This window comes from Drosophila grimshawi, unplaced genomic scaffold (assembly GCF_018153295.1).
Source record: "Drosophila grimshawi isolate 15287-2541.00 unplaced genomic scaffold, ASM1815329v1 contig_311, whole genome shotgun sequence".
Classification (NCBI taxonomy): Eukaryota; Metazoa; Arthropoda; class Insecta; order Diptera; family Drosophilidae; genus Drosophila; species Drosophila grimshawi.
Genome location: NW_025063098.1, coordinates 17,487,158 through 17,510,674, shown reverse-complemented (window position 1 = coordinate 17,510,674; position 23,517 = coordinate 17,487,158). Strand labels below are relative to the sequence as shown.

The 23,517-nt window shown below is 40.6% G+C and overlaps 5 protein-coding genes across 5 annotated transcripts; 1 reads left to right on the top strand and 4 right to left on the bottom strand.

Moving 5' to 3' along the window:
* Nucleotides 1-138: 138 nt before the first annotated feature.
* LOC6567946 (O-glucosyltransferase rumi) lies at nt 139-2,159 on the bottom strand. The gene is made up of 3 exons (XM_001993898.3): nt 2,100-2,159; nt 1,643-1,896; nt 139-1,586 (listed from the first exon to the last, which is right to left on the bottom strand). Exons 2-3 carry the CDS (start codon nt 1,773-1,775, stop codon nt 493-495), a joined length of 1,227 nt encoding a protein of 408 aa, XP_001993934.1. The 5' UTR covers nt 1,776-1,896; nt 2,100-2,159; the 3' UTR covers nt 139-492.
* On the top strand, nt 1,990-22,933 carry LOC6567951 (ubiquitin carboxyl-terminal hydrolase 12A). The gene is made up of 3 exons (XM_001993903.2): nt 1,990-2,580; nt 16,198-16,415; nt 21,328-22,933. Exon 3 carries the CDS (start codon nt 21,612-21,614, stop codon nt 22,908-22,910), a length of 1,299 nt encoding a protein of 432 aa, XP_001993939.1. The 5' UTR covers nt 1,990-2,580; nt 16,198-16,415; nt 21,328-21,611; the 3' UTR covers nt 22,911-22,933.
* Nucleotides 10,796-12,974, bottom strand: LOC6567948 (neprilysin-1). Its single transcript, XM_001993900.2, has one exon. The coding sequence runs from the start codon at nt 12,957-12,959 to the stop codon at nt 10,866-10,868; it is 2,094 nt and encodes a 697-aa protein (XP_001993936.1). The 5' UTR covers nt 12,960-12,974; the 3' UTR covers nt 10,796-10,865.
* LOC6567949 (membrane metallo-endopeptidase-like 1) lies at nt 13,456-15,682 on the bottom strand. Its single transcript, XM_001993901.2, has one exon. It carries the CDS (start codon nt 15,603-15,605, stop codon nt 13,557-13,559), a length of 2,049 nt encoding a protein of 682 aa, XP_001993937.1. The 5' UTR covers nt 15,606-15,682; the 3' UTR covers nt 13,456-13,556.
* Nucleotides 18,840-19,436, bottom strand: LOC122322476. The gene is made up of 2 exons (XM_043214764.1): nt 19,394-19,436; nt 18,840-19,325 (listed from the first exon to the last, which is right to left on the bottom strand). The coding sequence occupies exons 1-2, from the start codon at nt 19,403-19,405 to the stop codon at nt 18,957-18,959; spliced, it is 381 nt and encodes a 126-aa protein (XP_043070699.1). The 5' UTR covers nt 19,406-19,436; the 3' UTR covers nt 18,840-18,956.
* Nucleotides 22,934-23,517: the final 584 nt, after the last annotated feature.

Below are 23,517 nucleotides of genomic sequence, written 5' to 3'. Positions count from 1 at the left end.
AAAAAATCGGCTAGTAATGCTGATCATCATGTACAGACTGCATGTTGTGGAAGACTTGCATTATAAATGATAATAATGGCACAACAATATTGATTGATATATTAAATACAATGCAAATAAATAATAAAATATCTATGTGAAAATTGTCATATATTTAAATAAATAAATATGTTTGAGTACCCTCTACAAGGATGAATAACTTTTCTGATTTTGTTTTTCCCCCGCTCAAGAAGGGGAAAGTTAATGCATAATAAAGTAAACAAATTCTACAGCTCAAAAAATTAATATAAATAATAGTGAATAACTTTTTTGGGGGCGGAAATATTAAATGTTAAAATCCACGTTAAATTTCTGATATATTGAAGATATATGACCAAAATTTAGTACTCTCCGAATAACATTTTTAAACTTATTTTTGCACTTCTAAAAATTATTTACTAAATGATAAAAATCCACAACAAAAATTGTGATATATTCAAGGATAATCGCGTACTATAATTCATTCCTGATGCCGCCGCCAATGCGTTTCAGGCTAGGATCTGGTTTAATCTCGTATTTGAAGAGTTTCGCATAGCGTTTGAGCAACTTGCGCCAATAGCATTTGATGTCCTGGAAGCGCAGATGCTGCCCAATAAAATCATGTCCACGCTGAGCAATTTGCTGCGCGAGGACATCGTGATTTTTAAAGTAGTCGAGCAGCTGGACGTACTCCGCCTGGCTGGGATAGCTGTGGAGGGGCACGTAATGAACCCAGGGCTTCAGCTGATGATAGAAGAACTCCTGCCACTCCTCGCCCACATGGATGACGAGCGAATTGCAGAGGAACAAATGCTTCAGCCGAAAGCTGGCGGCGACGCCACGAAAATTAAATAAATATTTGTATTTGCAGTGATTCTCGAAGGAGACCTCTTCTGCCGGCGGCGCATCCAGGGTGTCCTTTGGTGATTTCCATGCCTGATTCTTGGTGTATTGCGCCTCCACAAGTTGTGGCTGCTGGCGCGACAACAAAATCAACGAATCCCGCTCGTCGGAGGTGCGTGAGCCGCGAAAGAAACCGAGCTGCTCCTTTTCCTGCCACGGTATTTTGGTTGTCACCTCTTTGAGCTTGCCACTCATCAGATCCCAACGTCCAATGCCCGTTGGATGCAATTTGGTCGCTGGACCACCTGCCCAAAATGTCCACGCTGGATACATAATATCCCGATATTCGGACGTCTTGGAGAAGGAGAAGACGGGCCCAATTCGACTCGACGACCAACTCGAGTGCAGCTGCGGATAATCTCTGGTGTTGATCACCAAATCCATGTTCGGCAACTGCGGTAGCAGTTCCAACAGAAAGTGCTCAATACCCTGACAACGAGCGGGAAAGAAACAATTCTCCTCGCGGAACAGTTTTTGACCGTAGATCTTGTAGCGGGTGCCGTATTTGGCGGCATCTTCGAGCATTTGCCGGCTGAAACCTATTGATTTGTATGGCGCCAGATCGCGTTTAATGCCCGCTGCATAGCACGTGCAATTGACGTCATTTGCATCCTTGCTGCAGGCCTCATAGCTGTCTACAGCTATTTTTATGCTGCGCGTAATTTCTACAAATATTAAATTTAATTTGGTTTTTTTGAGAGAATTGTTAATTTTTACATACTATCGTTAAGATTTGTGTTCAATTCCAGACATGTTGTCGCCCCATCTTCATTGCATTGCGGCGTCGATTCCTTGGCCAAGCTTGAGTTTATAATTAATATAGTTAATAAAAGTAATACAAAATTGTTGTTCATTTTGGTTGTAAACAATGGGCCGCTTTAGTTATCGGAAGTTATCGATAGTTGAGCACAGAAAGCACAACATGACGTTCGGGTGTACTCAACGGCTGTGCAATGTGGCGGACCGTTTGCGAAGCTGCAAGCAGACGTAGATCAAAATCAATGGTTTTGTTGTGAGAGTGTTCGGACTCTGGTCGCACTGTTTTGGCAACAGCTCATCCTCTAGAGTTGCTGCTGAGCACTCGAACAGTGTGTACACACTGTGTGTGCGAATTAAAAGGAAAAGAAAAACCAACACTTCGTCGAAAGTTTTTGCGTAAAACTATTAATTTTATTCACCAAATTTCGGACGACAAACGACTTTTGCTATTATATTTAGCAATCGCTTAATTCTGCGTGTGGCCCACAGGCCAAATCGAAAACACGTACAAACGTATTAAGCGCGGGTGTGCGATTATTCATTCCATTGTTCATAATTTACATACATACGTATTTTGCAACAAACCAAAATTGTGAAGCGAATCAAAGTTGAAAGAGCAATCAAAGTTGACATAACTACTGCAAACATATACACTCACACATACAATCAAAGTAAATTATCGAACAGCGGGAGGCAAGCAACACCCAAAAGGAAAAAGAAAAATAACAACGAAAGCTGAAACGAAACGCGCCCCAATTGGAAAAACTGCAAAGGGAGTGCAGAATTTGCCAAAAAAGAAAAAAAACATCAAGTGGGAGGCAAAGGCGTTGGCAGCTGCAACAGTCGACACAGTTGTTTGTTGAGATAATTGCCCAACACACAACTCAATGCAAGAAAGAGGTAAATTCCATCAACCTGTAGGTGCAAACGCACACATGTGCAATTGTTTCTGTGTGTGTGTTTTATCTCATTTATTATTAGTTATAAAATACATATGCTGCTCTCTCGCTCGCACTTTGATGTGATTTAATTTAACTCGCTCCCGCTTTGAGCTCAGCTTCCGTTCCGCTTTGTTTCGATTTTTGTCGCTTGTCTCTAAGATTTCTTGTGCGCATTTTGTTTTTATCACTTCTCTCTTTGTTTATCCCTTCTTCCGTTTCTCACACTAGCTTATGAAAATCTTTCCAATCAGACTCTCCCCAAAACTATCGTTTTTTTTTCTTTTGCTTTCATTTTTTATGCTTCTTAACTAAAAAAAGGAAATGCATTTTAGTTTTAATTCCGTGACCTATCTGACTAAATTGAGATATTTGATTTGTAGGCATTTCAAAAGCTTGCACTTTCATTTATTATGACCAAAAAATTAATTATTGACATTAAGTGTTGAGATTTTGATTAGTTTTGCATCTATTCAAAGATTTCAATACTAATAATAATTATATAAATAAAAATGCGAAATATAATTATAATTAAAACATATATTGCAATGTTAACGCAATTCACCTATAATTGTGAATAAACAATTCCCTATGAGGAAACCAAAACATTTTCAATACCGCTTCAGCAAAAATCGCATTTAAAGTTGTTTATAAAAAAGTAGCACTAAATATCTAAAAATTGTGATTTGCATTTGCTAAGAAAAACTTCAAAGGTAGTTCTTAATTCTTTGGTTTTTTTTTTTGCCAGTGTTGCCATATTCAAAATATAAATGTGAAATGATTGCTTCCCTAATTGCCGTTATTATCTGCAGACAGGCAGTCTGAGCGTAGTCTGAGTCTGGCATAACGGCCATATTCCTGTGGAATGGCCATTGACTCAAACCCACAATTCCAGGCTCCTGCCCTCAACTACAATAAGAAATGATGTGTCACATTTTATGCATATGCATGAATATAAATACTAAATATATATATAAGTGTGTATTTATGTATTTCTATGCAAGAAACACCCCAACATAAAAAATTTATCGCAGTTATGCGTTTCTTCTTCTTCTGATTTGCGTCTGCGCATTGGAGATATGCCTTCTCATCGTGGTGAGCGATAAATTTGTCGTCAGGTGTATTTTTGATCGAGCTCAGATAATGAGTAATTAAAATTAAAATCATGATGTGAGAAATGAACATGTTTGAATTGCAATAATTAAATATTTTATAAAAGTATCTATTTATTGAAAATATATTTAGTATTTTGAATTGCTTGTAAGTCAAATTTGCTACTACACTGTGAAATTTATGAATTATTTTGGAATTTTACATACTCAGTAAAAATGCATTGCAAATAAATTTAATCAGATGGAAAAGTATTTGCCCAAGATTAGTTTTCTATATTTTCTGCACGTATTTAAAATAATAATTATTATAACGGTGCTTATCAGATAGTCTGTCTGTCTGTCGATGTGTCATCATCCATCCATGGAATGCTCCAATTTCAATATCTTTTTTCAAGCACGCGCTTCTCCCACACACTGTGTGCAGTGACTAAGAAGTAGTGCTCTCTCGCTCTCGCACACGCACTCTGTCAATGCTCCGTTAGTCGAGCGCATTTCTATGCTTTTATGTTGGTCAAACAACTTATGCGACTGGAAGTGGCAAGCAAACGCATCTGTCGACGTCGCTGCCTATGTTGCGAGCGAGAGGTAGAGCGAGAGATAAGAGAGAGACGAGAAGTGTGTGTGTGTGTGGAGCGAGAGAGAGTGTCTTGAGTTGAGTTGAGTTGAGTTGAGTTACACAGCAGCGCCACACATCGACGGTTGCTCGACGCTCGTCGCTCGTTTTTGCTTGTCGGTCGATTTTCGTGCGTTTGTTTATTTAATTTACGTATAGAAATATTAAAAAAAAGAAGAAATAAGTGTATGTTCAACTATTAATCAAGATATTATTTATTTGTTCTTTTTCCTCATATTGACAAATCGATAAGTGAATACAGTTTTTTAACGCGCCTTCTACGAAATTCACCACACACGGAATCGACCCCCACCCACACCCTCGCATTTACTTATTGAGTGAGCGAGAGCGAGAGAGAGAGAGAGAGAGAGAGAGAGAGAAAGAGAGCGTGTTGAGTTTGTCATTTCTAGCACTTTTGGTGCACTTTTGAAAACTAATGTAATCTAAGGGCAAGTGCCAAAGAAATTTCCGTGGCACATTATTTCATTATTGCTTTAAACAAAGGAGTTATATATATGTGTGTACATATAATAATATATGTATATATATAAATTATCGCATGAGAAGTCTTTATCGATTGACAGTCGTGTGTAATTATAATTAACAAAAGGCAAGTGTGCGTGGCAAAGTGTTTCTTCATCATATCGGAATTTATTTCAGTTCAGCGTTATAATCTACTCTTTTAATATATGTAAGTGCATTTCATACTGGAATTATAATCAGCATAAGAAGTTTAAAATCATTTTTATGCACTAAAAAGGTTGGGTTTGTTTTGAAAAATCGATTTTTCTCATTATATTATTATATGTACGTGCGCTCTCTCTCCCCCTCTATCTCTCTCTCTCTCTCTCTCTCTCTTTCATTCTCTTGCTCTCGTGTAAGAGAGAGCTCTCTCGTTCTCTCTCGCTTACTCTCTTCGGTCATTATTTCGGCCAGCTGTTTTCTAGGGGTTCAGTAGCAATTTCCTTGTAAACTAACCACAGAATTACTTACACCTCTAATAAATTTGTATGTTTTTTTGGCAATGGCAGATAATATTTGTCAATGTGACTGTAAATAATGATATGTAATGGCAAATAGTACATAAATATATAGATATATCCGTGACAATCTGTTTTTGGCTGAAGTTGCTGCTAAATATGGGCACACTTTAACTGGTACACAGTAAGCAAGCAACAAATAATTGAATGCAGAAATAAAATTTCATTTATTTATTTCTGAATCTACGCGCCATAAAAGACCCGTCAGAATTGTCATCATCGCCCACATAATAAATACACTCATATGTGTTGGTTGCCATAATAACATTAATAATAATAATTATAATTATACGCTCAGTTTTAGGTTGTTTACAGTTGTGTGTTTTTACCTGTTCGCCCTGCTGTTATAACAAATGTAAGACATTCCAGATGTTTGGGGTCAAAAATGTGTAAATCTAATAATCTATATTGCATATAATATACACTGACAAAATAATCAACCTCAATTTTAGAAAATCGACATTCTGTTTACCAATGGTAACTCACCTTTATATTCAGTAAATGTATTTTTAAAAGGTTCGCTTGTTTCTTTAAAAAAAAACATGGATTTTCTTCTCTTAATTTTAGGGTACAATTTTTTGAGTTTTATAAAAATTATGTCCAATTGTGAGAGTTAACATTTTGCAAATATAATAAAAATAAAAATATTTTCTATTATCAAGAAATAAATAATAAAACTTAAAATTTTCGATTTTTTTTTTATTTTTAGAAGTTGTTTGTAAAAATTAGAGGACATTTCTGGTTTTCCTAATGATTTTCATTTTAGGTATATTTTCTAAAATTCAGAGCGATCTTTTTTCTGAGTGTGCCAAGTCAGCCAAGCAGCGAAACACCCCATCGATATTTAAAGAGCAAGAGCAGAGGGAAACCAGTCTGGGATCGTCATTAGAATGAAGTGCAGGGGGAGATTCTTATTCGAAGAGTCGTTTCGCTGCCACTTCAAGTTTGATAGAAATTTGGGTCATTTGCTTAGTGCTGCTGTTTCCCTTTTGAATATGTATTTTTTTCTTCGTTTTTCCAGCTATTTTGTTTGGTATAGTTGATTTATTGGTGGATTTTGTGTGTAGTAGATTTATCAAATCGCCTTAGGCTGTCAACTGGCTGGGGCACAAGTTTATTTTTGAAACATCGATTGCACTTTCTACACTTTGGCTTATAGAATCTATATATTATTTCGATTAGAATACGTGTGCCTTATAATTAAAACCATTATCATCAGGCATACAATCGGATGACATTCAAATTGAATTCAACTTAATATTCATTACTTCGCCTTAAAAATACTGCTGTTATAGGAAATAGGTGAGTCAGAAACGCAATGCGTACTTCTTGATTTTTATATAGTTGCTTTTGCAGTAATCGATTGACAGTTGAAGGCCAACAACGACCTACATACGCAGTCTCTTTGTACTGTATAAATATATAAATATATATCGATATACATATATATATATATGTTGCTATTATGCATATGCACATGTGGCAATATTGTTTCCCTTGTTTTTTCTCATTTTTGCATCTCTCGATACGCTGCGTGCTCGAGTGCTTGTTGTTGAAACTAAAGCTCTCTTGCCACGCTCAACTGCTTCGATTCGATTTGACGACGCTCTGATATACCATTAATCCAGCCTATTTATAGTCATTTCTTGTTCTTGTCGCTTTTTATTGAGTCGGACTCTATCCCTGTGTGGCCAATCACCAAAAAATTGGCTAAAATAGTTGGAAATGTTATGAGCACGACTGGATTCACAGCCCATAAACAGTTTTGTATTGTTTATTTTTGTCAGCACCAATTGAAGCTTGGAAAATTCTCTGTTTGATCTTGACCAATATTGATTAAATTGTTACACACACTTGTAGAAAAATCGTGCTGATTTAAGCACATCGCCATACTATGATTTTCAGGTATATATTTTTTTTTGTTATATTTTATTTGCATGTCTATAAAAAAAAAGGTTTTCTAATTATTAAAAGAAATATATATAGAGAAATAGCCCAAGGGCAATAAATAAAATGGAATAAAATATAGTATAATATTATTATATTTATTCGATATTCGCGCTTGACTTGAGAACATTTCACTTATTCTGAACCTGAGAGCAAATTCATAATTTACACCTGCCAAGACCTGTTAGACCTTCTAATTGTATCTGCTTAAAGTCTACATTATCATTTATGTGTTGTTTTGTTGCACATTGCTAGTAGATTAAGCACTTGTTACCGCTGTTCATTGGTGAGCCGAGGGCACAGTTGAATTCCCTTCCAAATTCGTCCGAGTTGCTCAGCGGTCCGTTGACATCCCAGCGTTGTGGAGTGTGTTGCATCAGTGGCAATGCCTCCGAGGCCGGCTCCTCATCGCGCCTCGCCCAACATCGGGTCTGAGCAAAATAAATGAAGAACAACTGTGTATTGCTAAAATTCAGGCCGGGCAAAGTTTCACGCAACAGGAGCGCCTTCGACTTGTGATCCATCAGGGTCAGCCAATTCAAGTAGGCATTGAAGGCGACATTTAGAGCACTGCCATCGGCAATAATCTCTCGCAGACGCGTCGCATTGCGAAACTCGTCCGGGTCATTCGACAAGTAATTACTGTACTGGGCACGTTGGCATTCGCTGACATTGCGATAGCCAGACATTGTTATGTCATTCCACGGTGTCGTCGCCTGTGCATCTCGATTCCAGCCCTCGTCATCGAAGCCCTGCAACAGGGCACTGGCCAATCGTTGGCCCAACAACGCATATCGCATCGCTCGCGGATAGGTGTAGCTGTAGTAGGGTGCCTGCATCAGGCCCCAGCCAACAAGCACAGCATGTTGACGTTGCACGAGAGATGCTCTCACCTCAAATGCATTCACTGCTTCCGATCCGGTTGCCGTGCGTCCAAAATCATTGCCACGCAAACTATTCAATTGTTCGCGTGCATTGAAATGCAACGCTGTCTCCAAACGCTGCCAGTAGCCGCCGGTTTTGAGGAATTGCAACGATGCGAGGCTGACATCCTGATAGTCGGGCCATTGGATGTGATATTGGGAGAGACGTGTTCGTGCCGTTCGTCGATCGGTCTCGTCCAGCCAGTCGACGTGAAGTTGCTGCTCGAACGCTTTCACCACATCGGTGAATATCTGTTCCATGTCCTGTTGGGCATCGTCACGATGCACATGCCGCTGATACATGTCGCCAAGCACCTGGGGAAAGAGACGCTGCAACACTTGGACGCACTGACGCGGACGACGGATAGCTTGCTCCACCACCGGTGGCTGATCGAGTTCGAGCAGTGCTCGATACAGTATATAACCCGAAATAGTCACTTGATTGTTCGCCTTTGCTGTGCGCACCAAATGCTGCAGATAGCTCTGAGAGCGCAGATAGACATAATCACTATACGTATCCTCCAGAATGCTCTCCACGTACAGCTTAAAGTCCAACGAATTGCCCAGTTTGCTGGTCAGCTCGATGAGCGTCATACGGGGATAGAGTGAACTACCAGTTGCTGCTCCGCCATTCTGTTGTCGCAATCGATCCTGTCCAATGCGCGATCGTCCCACAGGCAACATTTCCTGCTGGAAACTGTCAACAGCCGGCGGCACAAGAATTATTTCCTGCTCCCGCATCCTCTTGCACAGCTCGAACTCAAAGCGAACAATGTCACCGGCAAAGCGAGCCGCCTCGCCGCTCTCCATGGCGAACCAGTTGCGCATGTTGTCCGCCACCTGTTCCTGGATCTCCTCATAGATCTCGTCACGCACGTTCGATTGTCGCGTGATCCGAGCGTTACAGTGCTCTGCCGGTATAATGGTTAATTGGGGCTCACCCAGATACACACTGTTGCCGCGCAACTGTTGCAAATTGAGATCCACATCGAGGCCAATCAATATATCCAGGCCATAGTTGCGACGCAGCGACGCCAACACCTGCAACCAATGATAGTTGGGCTTCCAATGCGAATTCGGAATATTCCTCAGGCCGCCATGGTCTCGCAGTATTTTCATGAGAAATTGGCGACGCTCGGCTGCGTTTGCCTCGATGGCAATGCAAGCGTCGTAGAAGGTGCGCACTTTGCGCACATTTGCCGCACTGGTCGCACTATACTCGTTTGGATGATTTTGCGGTGGCAGCGGCAGTGTCAATAGCTCCTGCAACTGCTCCTCAATGCCCAGCTCCACCAGACGCTGGGCCGTTATCAGCTGGCCCTCGCGCAACTGTCGATTGTGATAGCGGCTCCAATTGCCGCACGCATACTCGTAGAAATCCACACAAGGATCGACACTCAGATTCATATACTTGTTAATATCTCTGGCCATCGTTTGGCGTGTTCTCCGGTCCTTGTTACTCTCAAGCGGATGGCGGTTGTCGTCATGATTGTTGTGAAAGTGACCGCCTTGTGGCATGCGATTCACGGTGTTGTAGCGCGCAATTGCCACATTTTGCATAAGCAGCCAGACTTGCCACAATATCAACACACAAATTCGTGTAGTTCTCATCACAGCGCTAAAAATTCGACTGAGCTTCGTTCGAGCTGTCATTATTGATAAGCGATTTGTGGTTTTTTTTCGCTCCTGAACTTGGGCGAATTGGGTCAAGTGTTCGCTCAATGCCTGTAATCCAATCCGTCCGTGCACACAGTGGGTTATCGCCTGCTCTCTCCCGCGTCTGGAGAGAAGTAAACAAAATCGACCTCGCCACTCTTCAATTATCTGTTTTTTTTTATATATTGAGATTGCCTTGTTTTTAGCGGGTATTTCAATTTTATTTTCAAGTTTGCAACGCCTTTATGTATATTATAATATAATATATATTCTTGATCAGCATAGTCTTTCATGCGCTTAGGTGCAATCTTGATAAAGACTTGGTATACATCCTTTTTGATTGCTAAAGGTCAATGTCGTAGGTGATCGGATCGGATACAATTTATTATATATGTAAATACCTGCCATTCGATCGAAACTTGCTCTGCTTTGCGAATGTCGATATATATCGCATTCCGAAAATTTGCAATGCTTCTGCGCAATATTTAATATACATATTACTGATCAACTGGACAAATTTTATGAAGATAAAATTGAGATAAGAAATGCTCAAATTATAATCGACAATGTGTTCTCATATTGATCTAATTACTATCAGCAGAAGTAAGAATTTTCTGTATGCTTCCATTTTCTCACTCAGTTCAAACCCTTATTTCAAACTGCTATTTCTGTAAAACGAAAGTTCTTTTCCAAAATATTCGTGTTAAACAAAAATGTTGTTTTTACAAATTATTTATTATTGAGACTTTGCTTGGCTTTTTTTTGAGGCCAATAAACAGGAAATCATTTTCCATTGCAAATAATTATTAATTAGTATTAATATTATTTGCCAAATGTAGAGTTGGACTTTTCGGCATTTACCCCACAAAAATGATGCTCAATCAAGCAAAGTGGATTTCTTATATTATTTTATTATAATATTGTTGTTAGAATCATAGGATTTGCATACTGCCCACTTAGTAAATCGAACACTTGACTGCCGGATTCATGGCTGAACCGGCTGGGCAGCGGAATTCGCGAGCAAAATCGAACATATTGCTCAACGGTCCATTCACCCGCAATCTTGTCCAGTTGTGCCGCTGGCGCAGACTATACGTGAGATTGAGTAGATCATCATGTCTCCCACCGATCCGCCGCTCTCTCCGCTCCCTGGGCTGACAGTGCTGCTGGGCATAGGCCACAAAGAACAGCGCCGTATTCGAATAGTTGAGGCCGGGCAGTGTTTCTCTTGTGAGCCGGATAAAATCATTGTTTGGCGCCTGATAGTTCAGCCACGTGAGATACGCATTGAATGCCACATTCAAGCCGGCACTGTTCCGGATGAGCATCTCTGTGGCACTCTGATTGTGCTGCAAATAGTTATCGACGTGGCTACTAAAGCATTCACTGCGATTGCGATATCGTAAAGCTGTCAACGGTTCCCAAGTATCACGCTCGAGGAAACCCACCGACCAATGCAACTCATCGAATGCCGTTGCCAACTGTTCGGCCAGTTGTGTGCCCAATGTGGCATACATTACAGCCTGACCGTAACGTGCATCGTAATCGGGTGGCTGCAACAACGCCCACGACATATCGATACGCCGTTGCACCGGACGATATTGTAGGCGTGTCTCATACGCCTCGACTGCATCCGCTGGCGTTGGATAATTCTCACCCAAACGTTGCCACTGCTGTTGTTGCACCTCAGCCAAAATCTGTTGCAAATTCTGCCAGTAATTGTTGTGTTCCAATTGCACTTTCAACGGTTTCGGTTTGTCGTAGTTCGCCAGACCGATTTCCAGCTGGCTGAGTTTGGCCTGAGCAGTACGTCGACTTGCATCTTCCAGCCAATCGGCGCTCAGACTGCGATGCAGTGCATCCTTTAACTGGGCAAAGAGTTGCACGAGCTGTTCTCGCGATTCTTCACTGGCAAACTGACCTGCAAACAGTTCCCCCAATGCCGCTGGCAAAAGACTCTTCACCCTGCCCAGGCAATAGGATGAACGACGTGTTGTCGATTTATTGTCATCCAGGGGAAAGGTGAGTTCAGCTACGGCTCGATACATCACATAGTTGGCTATCTGGCTGGCATTGTGTGCCTGCAGGGTGCGCTGCAGCTGACGATAGTAGTCCGGTGCAGTCATATACACCGGCGAGTACACAGACTGACCCAGGCTGCTGCTCACATAAGCCTCCAGATCCAAACCGTAAATCTGTCCCAATTCGTTTAGATTCTTGCGCGTATAATTCGCATTGTAGAGCCGATCATCCGAATTCCATGGCACCCAATCGTGCATGCCACCGCATAGCTCATGCTCGAAACTAATTATGGTTGTGGCGAGACGCGTGGACTCCACATTGCCCATCGCCAGCCAGATCCTTAGCTGTGTCGCCACCCGTTCTTCGACGGCGCGGAAGGCGGAATCATTGCGTTGCAGACTGTGATTGCTGCACAGCTCGTTGGGCAGCAGAGTGCTCGGTTCGGTCAGATAGATGCTGTTCTCTTGCACACTGGCATAGTTGTAGCTAATCCGCAATCCAATCAGAATGTCCATGGCATAATTGCGTCGCAATACGCCCGTTATTCGCGGCCATTCATAGTCCTGGCGATAGACACGCCAATTGGAGCCGGGTACGGCCGGAAAGCCGCCATTCTGTTGAATGAACTCGCTGAGAAACAATTGCTGTTGTTGGCTCTTTTGGCTGCTCTGAGCCGGTGCAGCCACACAGGACTGATAGAAATCCTTGGCCTGTCGCGCCAACGCACTATCCTTGCGTTGTGCCGTCTCCTTCAGGAGTCGCTGCAAATCGTTATCTATGCGTTGTACTCGCTTTGATTGTGGCGTCTCCTCCGTGTTCCAATTGCCGCAGGCAAACTCATAGAAATCATTACACGGATCTGCATCCACATTCATTTGGCGTCGCATCGCTTGCGACTTACTCTGACGTACTGTGTCCGCCGTTTGAAAGACACGCTGAAATTGATCCTCGTTGCTCAGCGCACAGCTGATGATGCCTGCCAGCAGCAGCAACAGGATCAGTGCCCCAATCTTGAATCCGGCTAACATGCTGCTACATCATTGTGTAAATCTCTGTCAACAACTGGCCACGAATGTTGTACATCTCCAAGCCCGAACTTAAAGTGTTGCTGATAAGTCTGATTATGAGTTCAAGGCGGGTTATCGCCAAGAGAGGGAGCAAGACAGAGAGAGAGAGAGAGGGAGAGCCAGAGAGAGGGAGAGAGAGCCAGAGAGAGAGAGAGAGAATGAGAGAGGCAGAGCGTAAGTCAGCGAGAAATGTAGAATTTTTTTGTCGGTTTAATTTACAACTGACAGCGGAAGTTCTGTTGAGGTTTGTCTTGCAGATGGGAATAGGAGAAATGATTATATTAAAAACAGACTTGTGCAGTTTTACTAGACAGCGTATAAAAGTGGGGTTAGTATTTTTCTTTGGTTTAATTTACAATTGTTTAACAGAGGAAGTTCTTTTGGGGCTCATCTTACAAGAGTAGAATTTAACTTTTTTTTAATTTAAAACTGACTCGCAGAGCAAGTTCTTTTGGGGTTCGTCTTGGCAAAAAAACAGACATGTGCAAAAGCTTTATTATACTTGTTGTTTGAATATAAGTATATATATATAAATATATATAAAGATAATGTATGTTGTTAATAAAGTGCACACTTGAAGCGAGCGTTGAGCTTGTCGCTGCGGGAGCAGCTGAACGCGTTCACAAAATGCTCCGAATTGGAGAGAGCCGTATTTACGCGTATCTGTTCCGGCAGCTCATCAAACATCTCCACAGATTCCGGATAATCGGAACAATACAACTGCGCATAGGCCATGTAGAAAAGTTGATTGTGCGTATTGTCGAGTAATGGCAATTGTTCTCGCTGATATAGAGTCGAGGTCTCATCGGTGTTCTTCAGCCATTCGACATAGGCACGATATGCGATATCGAGCGCACCATTATCGGCGACAATGCGGCTAATTAGTCCTTTATCGTGCACCGGCTTGCCGTGGAAATCCTCAAAAATCGCATACTGCTCCTGGAAGCATTGGGAGCGACGCGAATACGAACCCTCCGAGATGGGATCCCACCAATTGTTGCGATAACCGTGTCGATCATAGTGTCTGCCCACATCATCGAATCCATGCAGCATTTGGCGAGCGAGCAGAACTCCGAGGGTGCCATACTTGATCGCATTCGGATAGGCGGGATCCCAGAAGAAACGGGCCTGCAGAAAAGTAATCGGGATTTGCATCTTGTTGTTGGTCAGTTCATAGTGTGGCACCTTGTACACTTGATCCATCAGTTGGGGTTCCTCGACCAGCTTTGCCAGCTGGCGCTGTGTGCGCCACTGTAGCACATTAGCCAAATTTGGATAGAATTGATCTGGATGCAAACGCAATCCATGCGTCTGCCGGATTAGCTGTGTCTCGTCATGATTACGGAATTGCAGCTCAATTGCGTCCAGTTTGGCGATGGCCCGTTGTCTCGTCTCCAGTGTCATCCAATGGAGATCTGTGGATGCCTGCAGTTGCTCGCGAAAGACACGCTTAATATCCGACCATGTCGACTGCAAATCGTTGATCATCTGCATATTGTTGTAGTTGCGATGGAACAGACTCTCCAGTTGCTGGGGGAAATGGTCACGTACCATCTGCACACACCAGATGCCCGGCTGGACATTTTGGGGGACACGTGCCTGATCCAGGGTGTCCAGTGTACGCCAAATTGTATAGTTGGCCAATTGCATTTTGGGCGTTAAACGTATCACGTCCACCAAATTCGATAGATAATCCTCGGGCGTCTCATACAGGTCCACATACATCGTATCATTGAAAATCATTTGCAGATAGCGACTCACATCCACATAACTGCCATATGCGGCCTTCATCTCGGCCGCCGTACGTTGTCGTGTCGTCTGTTCCAGCGTCAATGCGGCATTGTGTGGCAACCCCTTGGCCAGTTGCTGTTCAAGATCCACCACCTGATCAGAGACCTCTTCGTACCAACGTTGCGATTGCTCCGGAAAATAACGTTGCAGTTTCTCGGCAATTGAGCGCTGATATCTCAGGCGTGTCAGATGGTAACTTGCATCCAAATATTGACGACGATGACCCAGCGGTAGTTGTGGTGCACCGATCTTCAGACGATGCATATGCTCCTCCTTGTAATCGAGAATCACATCCAAACCAATGATTATGTCGATGCCCAACCGTCGCTTGATCGTCGCGATAACCTGCAGCCAATCGTATTCGTAGTAATACCACGAAGGTACCCGTATCTCGGGCCAACCACCCCGAAAATCGGTCACCTGCAACAGCGTTCTCAGCGCCGATTGTGTGTCATTTGCCTGATTATAGCACGAGGTGAAGAAACTCTTTAATAAACGATCCGCACTGCTATCGCCGCCGGGTCTGGCTGTCTTTAACATATCGGCACTTTTGCGCACAAACAGCTCCTGCAACTCCTCCAGATAGTTGGTCTTTTTATTTTTGATACGTGCCGGATGCAAACGTGGCCAATTGCCACACACATAGTTGTAGAAATTATCGCACGGCTTTTGCTCGTCCTCGCTGAGATATGCCTTAATGTGGGCGGCCTTGGCCAGGCGCAGGATATCCGTTGTATAGTTGATGGCAAGCGGCTGTGTCGCGCCAAGTGATAAAAGCGCACATCCTGCCAACAACAGGCACATCCACAATTCCATTGCAAATATATATATTTCTTATTTTTTTTTTTTTTGCTGCTCTTTAGTGTGATATGTTCCGTTTAGTTGTCGTCGCAAAACTAAACTCAAGTTGAGCGTTACGTCGATTTTTGACTTGGGCGGAGGCTTATCGTCAGTCGGGCCAGCCAGCCAGCCAGGCATTCAGTTTGCCTCTTGATTAATTAATTAGCTTTATTAATCGTTGTACCAGCAAAATGTTGTACTCTTCTCCATCCGAGTGACCCAATTGCTATTTGCTATTATACTCACATGAACATGCCCAATCTCTCAGAGCATCTCAATGTTTTTGCTCTCGCGCACTTGACCCACAAGGTAGCACGAGTTTTTTATTTTCCATTTTTTTTTTATATTCTAATTCTAGTTCTAATTCGCTCTCGGTTCTCATGTGTACTAATGAGCTTGTTTACTACTTTCTCAGTGGCCAAGGTTGGGCATAGTATTAAGAGTATCTTATACATGCATAGATAGATTGTAATTAAAATTAGTAATCTTTTCCTCACTTAAGCCTATTTGAATATGAATAATGAATGAGATTCCCTTTTATTTGCTTCCTCTATATATATCTTTGCAGGCAAAGGCATTCTTCTGCTACACTTTTAAATTACTGGCAACCATTCATTCATTTAAGCAGACTATGATCTGTTTGTTTTTGTGCCCAATTTGCCGCGGAAAGTGTTTGTCTAGAAAATTGCGTGACGAGCATTGAGCAAGGGTTAAATTCCCTTTCTGAAGATTACCCCGAGAGAGATCCAATCCGTATTCAACACTAAGAGGAAACTTTACAAAACGGTAAGCAACTAAATTCACTATTTTATTGTATTTGTATAAATATGTTGATTGGTCTTGGCCATTTTACACAATGCATCATTCAACGAACTTTAGATGCACTTTGAATTTTGGCAATAGACACTTATTATATAATCATATTCAGTCAGATGTCTGCTTCTTTATTATTATTATTGTTAAACTTGTTGTCGAAATGTTAGCCAACAATTATTTTAAGTGTTTTGCCCTCGAGTCGCGTGTCCAGCTCGAGAGGTTCTATGCTAAAATTGTACGTGACATGATAGCCACTATCATCGGCCGTATAGTAGGCCGTCTCCAAGTAGACACTATTGCCCGAATTCGGATCATCATTGCCGGATTGCAGGATTACGTGTGAGGTGCGTTTACCCGTAATCACCAATTCGGGTTCACTTCTTGTATTGTTGTTCGCTGATGATGTTTTGAGCATTCCGGTTTCATTGCGTTCGCCTGTTGCCTCGCGAATACTTCAATTATCAATAGGTCACTGTTATTATTGTTATTGCAGAGTTGTTACTTACTGGAATTCATAGAGGACCTTGGTGGCGGCATGATTGTGCTCAATACAAGCAATACAAATCACAAGTAGAAAGTACAGCAACTGTACAGATATCTGTTGCATTTCACAATGTAACATTTTACAAATATACGTACTTATCCACCACGACTCACTGTCTTTTTCTACCCACTGATTATTCCAGTTGCAGTTGTCAAGTTGAACTGAGTGCATAGAATTTCTATCTATCTCTGATATATACAATGCGATATTTACTACAATAATTCTCAGATAATTTGCACTCGCAACTAGTCGGACCGGTTGCAATTGAGAAGTTCCGAATCACAACAATTCTATCCGTTAGTTTGTATTGAATGAATGGCTAGGCAAAAAACCAGTTATATTCGCAAATCAGTATTGAGCTGGTATTGAGCTCGATTCATAATTGCATTGCATTGACCGGCAGCAATGATTGACAGTAATTGCGAGTTTTTATTACTATACGTGTGGCCACGTCTACACAGATCTTGGGAAAATCACTGATACTTTTCGAAAACATTTCACAATTCGATTGAAAAACTAAACAGTACAAATAACTATATTAACGTCAATTTGCAACTTGCAATTGTTCTTAAAAGAAAAATCCCATCGTTTTGTCTGGGAATGTACCCGATTATTTTTGGGTGATTGCAGCTATTAATTTGTAATCGTTTTTTGTTTGTATTACTATAACGGGTATTTAAAATTGACATTAGCCCAGTATTCTCACTAGTTTTAATAGCTTGGCACTCAAACTTAGTTTAGATCCAATTGATTGATGCTTTGATTTAGCCGCATTCACAGTTTGATTATGATTATGTTTAGGTGTGGTGACTTCAGATGAACTTGAACTCGTATTGGGAAGTATTTTTGTTGTGGATTGCTCAACTGAAGCTATCTTTTGAAATTCCATACCGGTCAGCGTTGAGTTCCATTGCTTCATATCATGGGGCTGTTGTGTCCCGAGGGATATCCAACTCAACAGAATAGTGATGAGAATCTGTGGACGTAAATATTGTTATTATTGCCTGTTCAGCAATTGAGAACAACACCTTTGGATACTTACAGCGTGTTGCATTTCGCTTGGAGTACTGTTTAGTTAGCCGACAACACAGCTAGTTTTATACTAACCGCTTGCTTAATTAGCGATTCAATAAATTACCCATTACACTCTAAACTAGATCTATGAATTCACAGCAGGTGTTTGAAAATATCCATTTCAGAGTGTGTTGGCGTAGCATTGCAATTTTCTATTCTGAATTTGGGGAAGAATTTACTGAATGAGTAAATAGTTTGGATTGTAAAAATCCGAAATGTGCCATCTAAAACAAAATACAAATCGACAGGTAAGACAAAAAGTAAGAATGCTGTAGTCAAGGGAGCTCAACTGCGATATACCCTGAACCCAGTTGTTAAATATAATTTAGTTTTATTATAAAGCGTTCCACATTCAATTATATACATGCATATAGCTAATGCTTACTTCTGCTGATAGTAGTGAGATCAATACGATAATATATTTTCGACTATAACTTGGGTGTTTGTTATCCGATCCGATTGATGAAACTTTGTCTAGTTGATCAATAATATGTTAATGTATGTAACATATCAATTTGAAGGCCCTGCTTTTAATTTATTACTATTGGAAATCGATACTTATCGATACACTGCAGTCATCTATCAATTGAAATTAATTAAATTAAAGTGTATAAAACTACCCAATATAAAATATAAAAAAAAATCAAATTTTATTGGGAATAGGGAGTTGAGGCCTCGCCTCATTTTGTGCTCCATTTTGTATTTGATGCGGTGGTAGTACAAAAGTACAAGAGACGATATAGCTAGGACTAAAAAAAATCATAGTCTTTGTTTGTCATATATCGAATAAATTCGAAATGATGTATATTGGAGATAGATTCAGCTTAAATATAGATACATAAATAACATTCGGATTATCTTATTACTAAAGCAGAAGTATTCAAAACGCAAGTTTAGCGTGTGAGTATTCTTAATAGTTTGGCGCTTAATCTTGTTCCGATTTCAAGTGGTCGAGGATCATTGCCAATTGTTGTGGCTTCAATACTTGAATTTAGCGGCTTTGATGTTGGTATTATCTTGGTCAAAATTGTTGTCTGGTTCAACGTTGTTGTTAAATTCGCTTTGGTTAAATTTGTTGCAATTGCATTGAATACCGTCAAAGTTTCATTATACTTCTCATATTGTGAAATCGGTGTAGATTTGTTTATCCAAAGTTTATCGAATGCAGTTGCAGTTGTATTTGACTTTACCAACGAGTTACGCATTTGCTCGAGTGGCTGTATCCCTTGGGACGACCAACTCAACAGAAAAGTGAGGAGAATCTGAAGTGGTAGAAAATCTATTAGAACCACCTGCTCAATTGAAATTGAAAACTTATCTCGTTACTTACAACTGGTTGCATTTTGCTTGGCGGTGGACTGAGAATTTATCTGAGAGCGCAGCTAGTTTTATACTTGCCATTTTGCCTAGTTGGCAATGCATAAAATTACCCACGGGAGTGCAAACGAGTGAATACTCGTTACCAGTTCATTAATTGGGCGTAGTTGTGTTTGGAAAAAGTTCATAGCTGATTTACTTAAGATAAGCACGACACATTTGTAGGGATGATTTCATTTAATGATTCAATAATAATACCTTTGAAAATTAACCCAATTAAATCAATGTGGCATTTGATCGAACGTCTATATATAATTTATTTATCTCTGCCTTTATTTGCATATCTTTCCAAAAAACAAAAATAAAAATCACTTTTTAAAAATACTTTTTGAATATTTAAAAACAGGCAGGTGAAGTACATCAGATCTTACTTGCTAATGTGATTAATAAAACATATTTAATTAGTTTCTTTTTAGTGATTTATTTTATTGCTCAGCTTGTTTACTTAGCAAAGAACCATCATATTTAAATGTTAAAGTTTTTGGCACATTCTTAATTTGATATTACAGCGTTTTGGTTATTTTCATACTTAATGCTAATCTTGAAATCAAATACTAGCTTTGTTTTTGTATCCTTTAAGCATTAGGCGAGAATTTTAAGCAGTTTTCCAGATAGATGATTCACTGTTTCCGCTTGGTACTGCTTAATGCCAGACACGGTTTTCTTGTGTTGAGATGCATACAGGTATTCAGTATTGTTTACCGTTATTAATTGTTTCTCCAGCTTTGTGTCAAATTCCCAACAGCGATGCAGAGTTGAGTTTGCTTCTCCTTACTTGAAGGTAGTCCTAAAGGTTCTCCTTTAGTTTAGTAGTTAAAATAAAACTGCGATTTTATTTATCGCTTTAGGTAGCTTTTAGTTTGTTCACTGATAAATCCCACTTGATGTTTTCACTTTTAGTTTGCAATTGATTCTAAGCATTATACGAAGCGCAAGCTATGGCTTTTATAGTTTGGCGACGTCTCTGGTGCATTTCATATGGCACACGACGGCTCGTTGCCATTAATAATTGGAATGGAAATTGGCACTCGTCAGAGAGGCATTGCACTTGCTCGGAATTTTCCCAGCGTACGTCTAGCGGTTAAAAAAAAAAATCACCCAACCAAACCAATTGACGACATAGGATTGATACTATTTTAAGCATTAGCTAGTCGCTTAGTCATAGAAGATCTTATTTTATCAATTCACTGAAAGTTGTACAATCCATCGTAAAGATTGAAATGAGTTGTTACCAGCTGAACAGCGATTATTTAATCAATATTTGCAACTATAGTGGGCAGAGTATCTATCAGTTGTCTTTAAAATATAGTTTATGTATTAAAAGTGAATTTTTGCCGAGTTCTAGTTAAAAACCTACATCTTTGTATGACGTCTTATGGTATGATACATTAAAGTTCTCCATAATCAATTTGTGTGTGTGTGTGTCATCGACAAATTTACCATCTTAACTACACTTATTTTCAAAATATTTCACATATATTTGTTTTTTTTTTTTCGTATATTATTATTACATTTAAAAATTTATAAAATTGCTACAAAAGAATAAAAAATTAATGTATATTTTCACGAACAGAAAAATGATTGATGTAATTAAAAAAATTTGTAAAAAAAAGTGCTCTTGAAAATATGCGCATGTGAAACACTTTGTTTGAAAATACTTTTGGAGAGGGGATATATATATATATATTTGCAGAATTATTTTTTGTATTTTTTTGTTATCGTATGCCAATTTTAGTTGTAATATACTTTATCAGTTTTATGCTTAGTTTTTAATGTCGTCAAATGATGAAAGCAAATTAGACATTAAAATATTTTTAATTTTGTTGTCGTTTGTGTTATGCGAAAGAAACTCACGTGTATCCCCTCTTCAAAATTATTTATTTTCAGACAAATATAGAAAAGTGTTTTGCGCATCTTCTAACCAATCTCAGTAGACAAATATCGAGCCAAGGCTCCCAAAAAAAAGTAAAGAACAAATAACAAAGCAAAAACAAAAGCAATAATTTCCGATAACGAACCGAACACTCATCCACCACAACCAAAAAATAAATATATATATATATATGAATGATATAGATTAATCGCACAACAATCGACCACCTAACCAAAAAGCATCCACAGTGTGGGCTTTTCTGTACCGCTGTGCCGCGGCAGCGCCCGTAGCCACCAACATGGGCGCAAATGTCTCCCAACTGGAGCGGGAGATCGGCTCGGAAATGTTTCCGCCCAACGAGCATTACTTTGGGCTTGTCAATTTTGGGAATACCTGCTATAGCAACTCTGTGCTACAGGCCCTCTATTTCTGTAAGCCCTTTCGCGAGAAGGTCCTCGAATACAAGGCGAAAAATAAGCGGCCCAAAGAGACATTGCTTTCGTGCCTGGCGGATCTCTTCTATAGCATTGCGACGCAAAAGAAGAAAGTTGGCTCGATTGCGCCCAAGAAGTTTATAACGCGTTTGCGCAAAGAAAAGGAGGAGTTTGACAACTATATGCAACAGGATGCGCACGAATTTCTCAATTTCCTGATCAATCACATCAACGAGATCATTCTGGCCGAACGCAACAATACGGGTAATACGGGCAAGACGACTAATGGGAATACCGTTGCTGCCGCTCCTGCTGCTGCATCGATCGGCACCAGCACTACCGCAAAGTCATCGACCAACTCCAATTCAAACTCGAACTCCTCTAATTCGACAACGACCTCGACTTCGAATTCGACAACAACCAATGGCAATTGCAACAGCAATTCGACGGGTTCATTGAGTGGTGCTGCCACCACAAGTGTACTGGATGGTGGCCTTACGGCAACCACTACCCCGGTAGTGCAGGCAAATGGCGCCAATACGGAGCCGACGTGGGTGCATGAGATCTTTCAGGGTATACTCACATCGGAGACACGTTGCCTCAACTGTGAGACGGTCAGCAGCAAGGATGAGAACTTTTTCGATCTACAGGTGGACGTCGATCAGAATACATCGATAACGCACTGTTTGCGCTGTTTCAGCAATACCGAGACCCTCTGCTCGGACAACAAGTTCAAGTGCGACAACTGTTGCAGCTACCAGGAGGCACAGAAACGCATGCGTGTCAAGAAGCTACCAATGATACTGGCGCTGCACTTGAAGCGTTTCAAGTATATGGAACAATTCAATCGTCACATCAAGGTCTCGCATCGGGTCGTCTTTCCGCTTGAGTTGCGGCTCTTTAACACCTCGGACGATGCCGTCAATCCGGATCGGCTATATGATCTAACGGCTGTCGTTATTCATTGCGGTTCGGGTCCGAATCGTGGCCATTACATCAGCATTGTGAAGAGTCACGGACTCTGGCTACTGTTCGACGATGACATGGTCGATAAGATTGAGGCCTCAACCATTGAGGATTTTTATGGCCTCACCTCCGATATACACAAATCCTCGGAGACCGGTTACATTCTATTCTATCAATCGCGTGACTGCGCTGCATAAATAAAAACAGGCTTTGATTTGCCGAAAAAATTAATCATATTGGAAATATTTGGCTTCATTGCATTATAAGTTCTAAGTTGAAAGTTTTTGCTAACTTACACTATTCTCATTATCGATTTAAAACAAATGTTATACACTAAGCCAACATTTTTAAATTATTATAATAAATCAGATAAATAAAATAGTGTGTGCTCATTGACCCTGGCTACTACAAGTAGACGAACACTACCCAGAAGTGGGCTGTAAACTATGATAAATAATAGATAGTATATACTATATAGACGCTTGCACTAGGTCAGTATTGCAATCAATTGATGGGGGGCTTGCCGACCGATTCGAATAGCAAACGATGATGAAATATAATCTCTTGATTTTCCCCGCCAGTCAGCTTGGCTGTAGTCAATACCGCTAATAGCCAGATAATTTACGTGCTTTGCATTTCAATAGAAATTCTCCCATAGATCTATGCAGGTGTTGTTGTTGTCTACTGCTCGTAGCAGGTGGGCCAATCCATCCGTCCGTTGAACTTCACCAGTTGCTCAAGCCTGCATAAGTCTTTTTCTAAGCTTAGTCACAATTGTGGCTTGGCTCACGACTTTGTCACGCG

Bases quoted from the DNA above. Each gene is read 5' to 3' on its own strand.
- LOC6567948 (XM_001993900.2), bottom strand. From the start codon at position 12,959: ATGTTAGCCGGATTCAAGATTGGGGCACTGATCCTGTTGCTGCTGCTG.
- LOC6567949 (XM_001993901.2), bottom strand. From the start codon at position 15,605: ATGGAATTGTGGATGTGCCTGTTGTTGGCAGGATGTGCGCTTTTATCA.
- LOC6567946 (XM_001993898.3), bottom strand. From the start codon at position 1,775: ATGAACAACAATTTTGTATTACTTTTATTAACTATATTAATTATAAAC. The intron at 1,587-1,642 runs GTATGTAAAAAT...TAATATTTGTAG, and splicing joins GAACACAAATCTTAACGATA to AAATTACGCGCAGCATAAAA.
- LOC6567951 (XM_001993903.2), top strand. From the start codon at position 21,612: ATGGGCGCAAATGTCTCCCAACTGGAGCGGGAGATCGGCTCGGAAATG.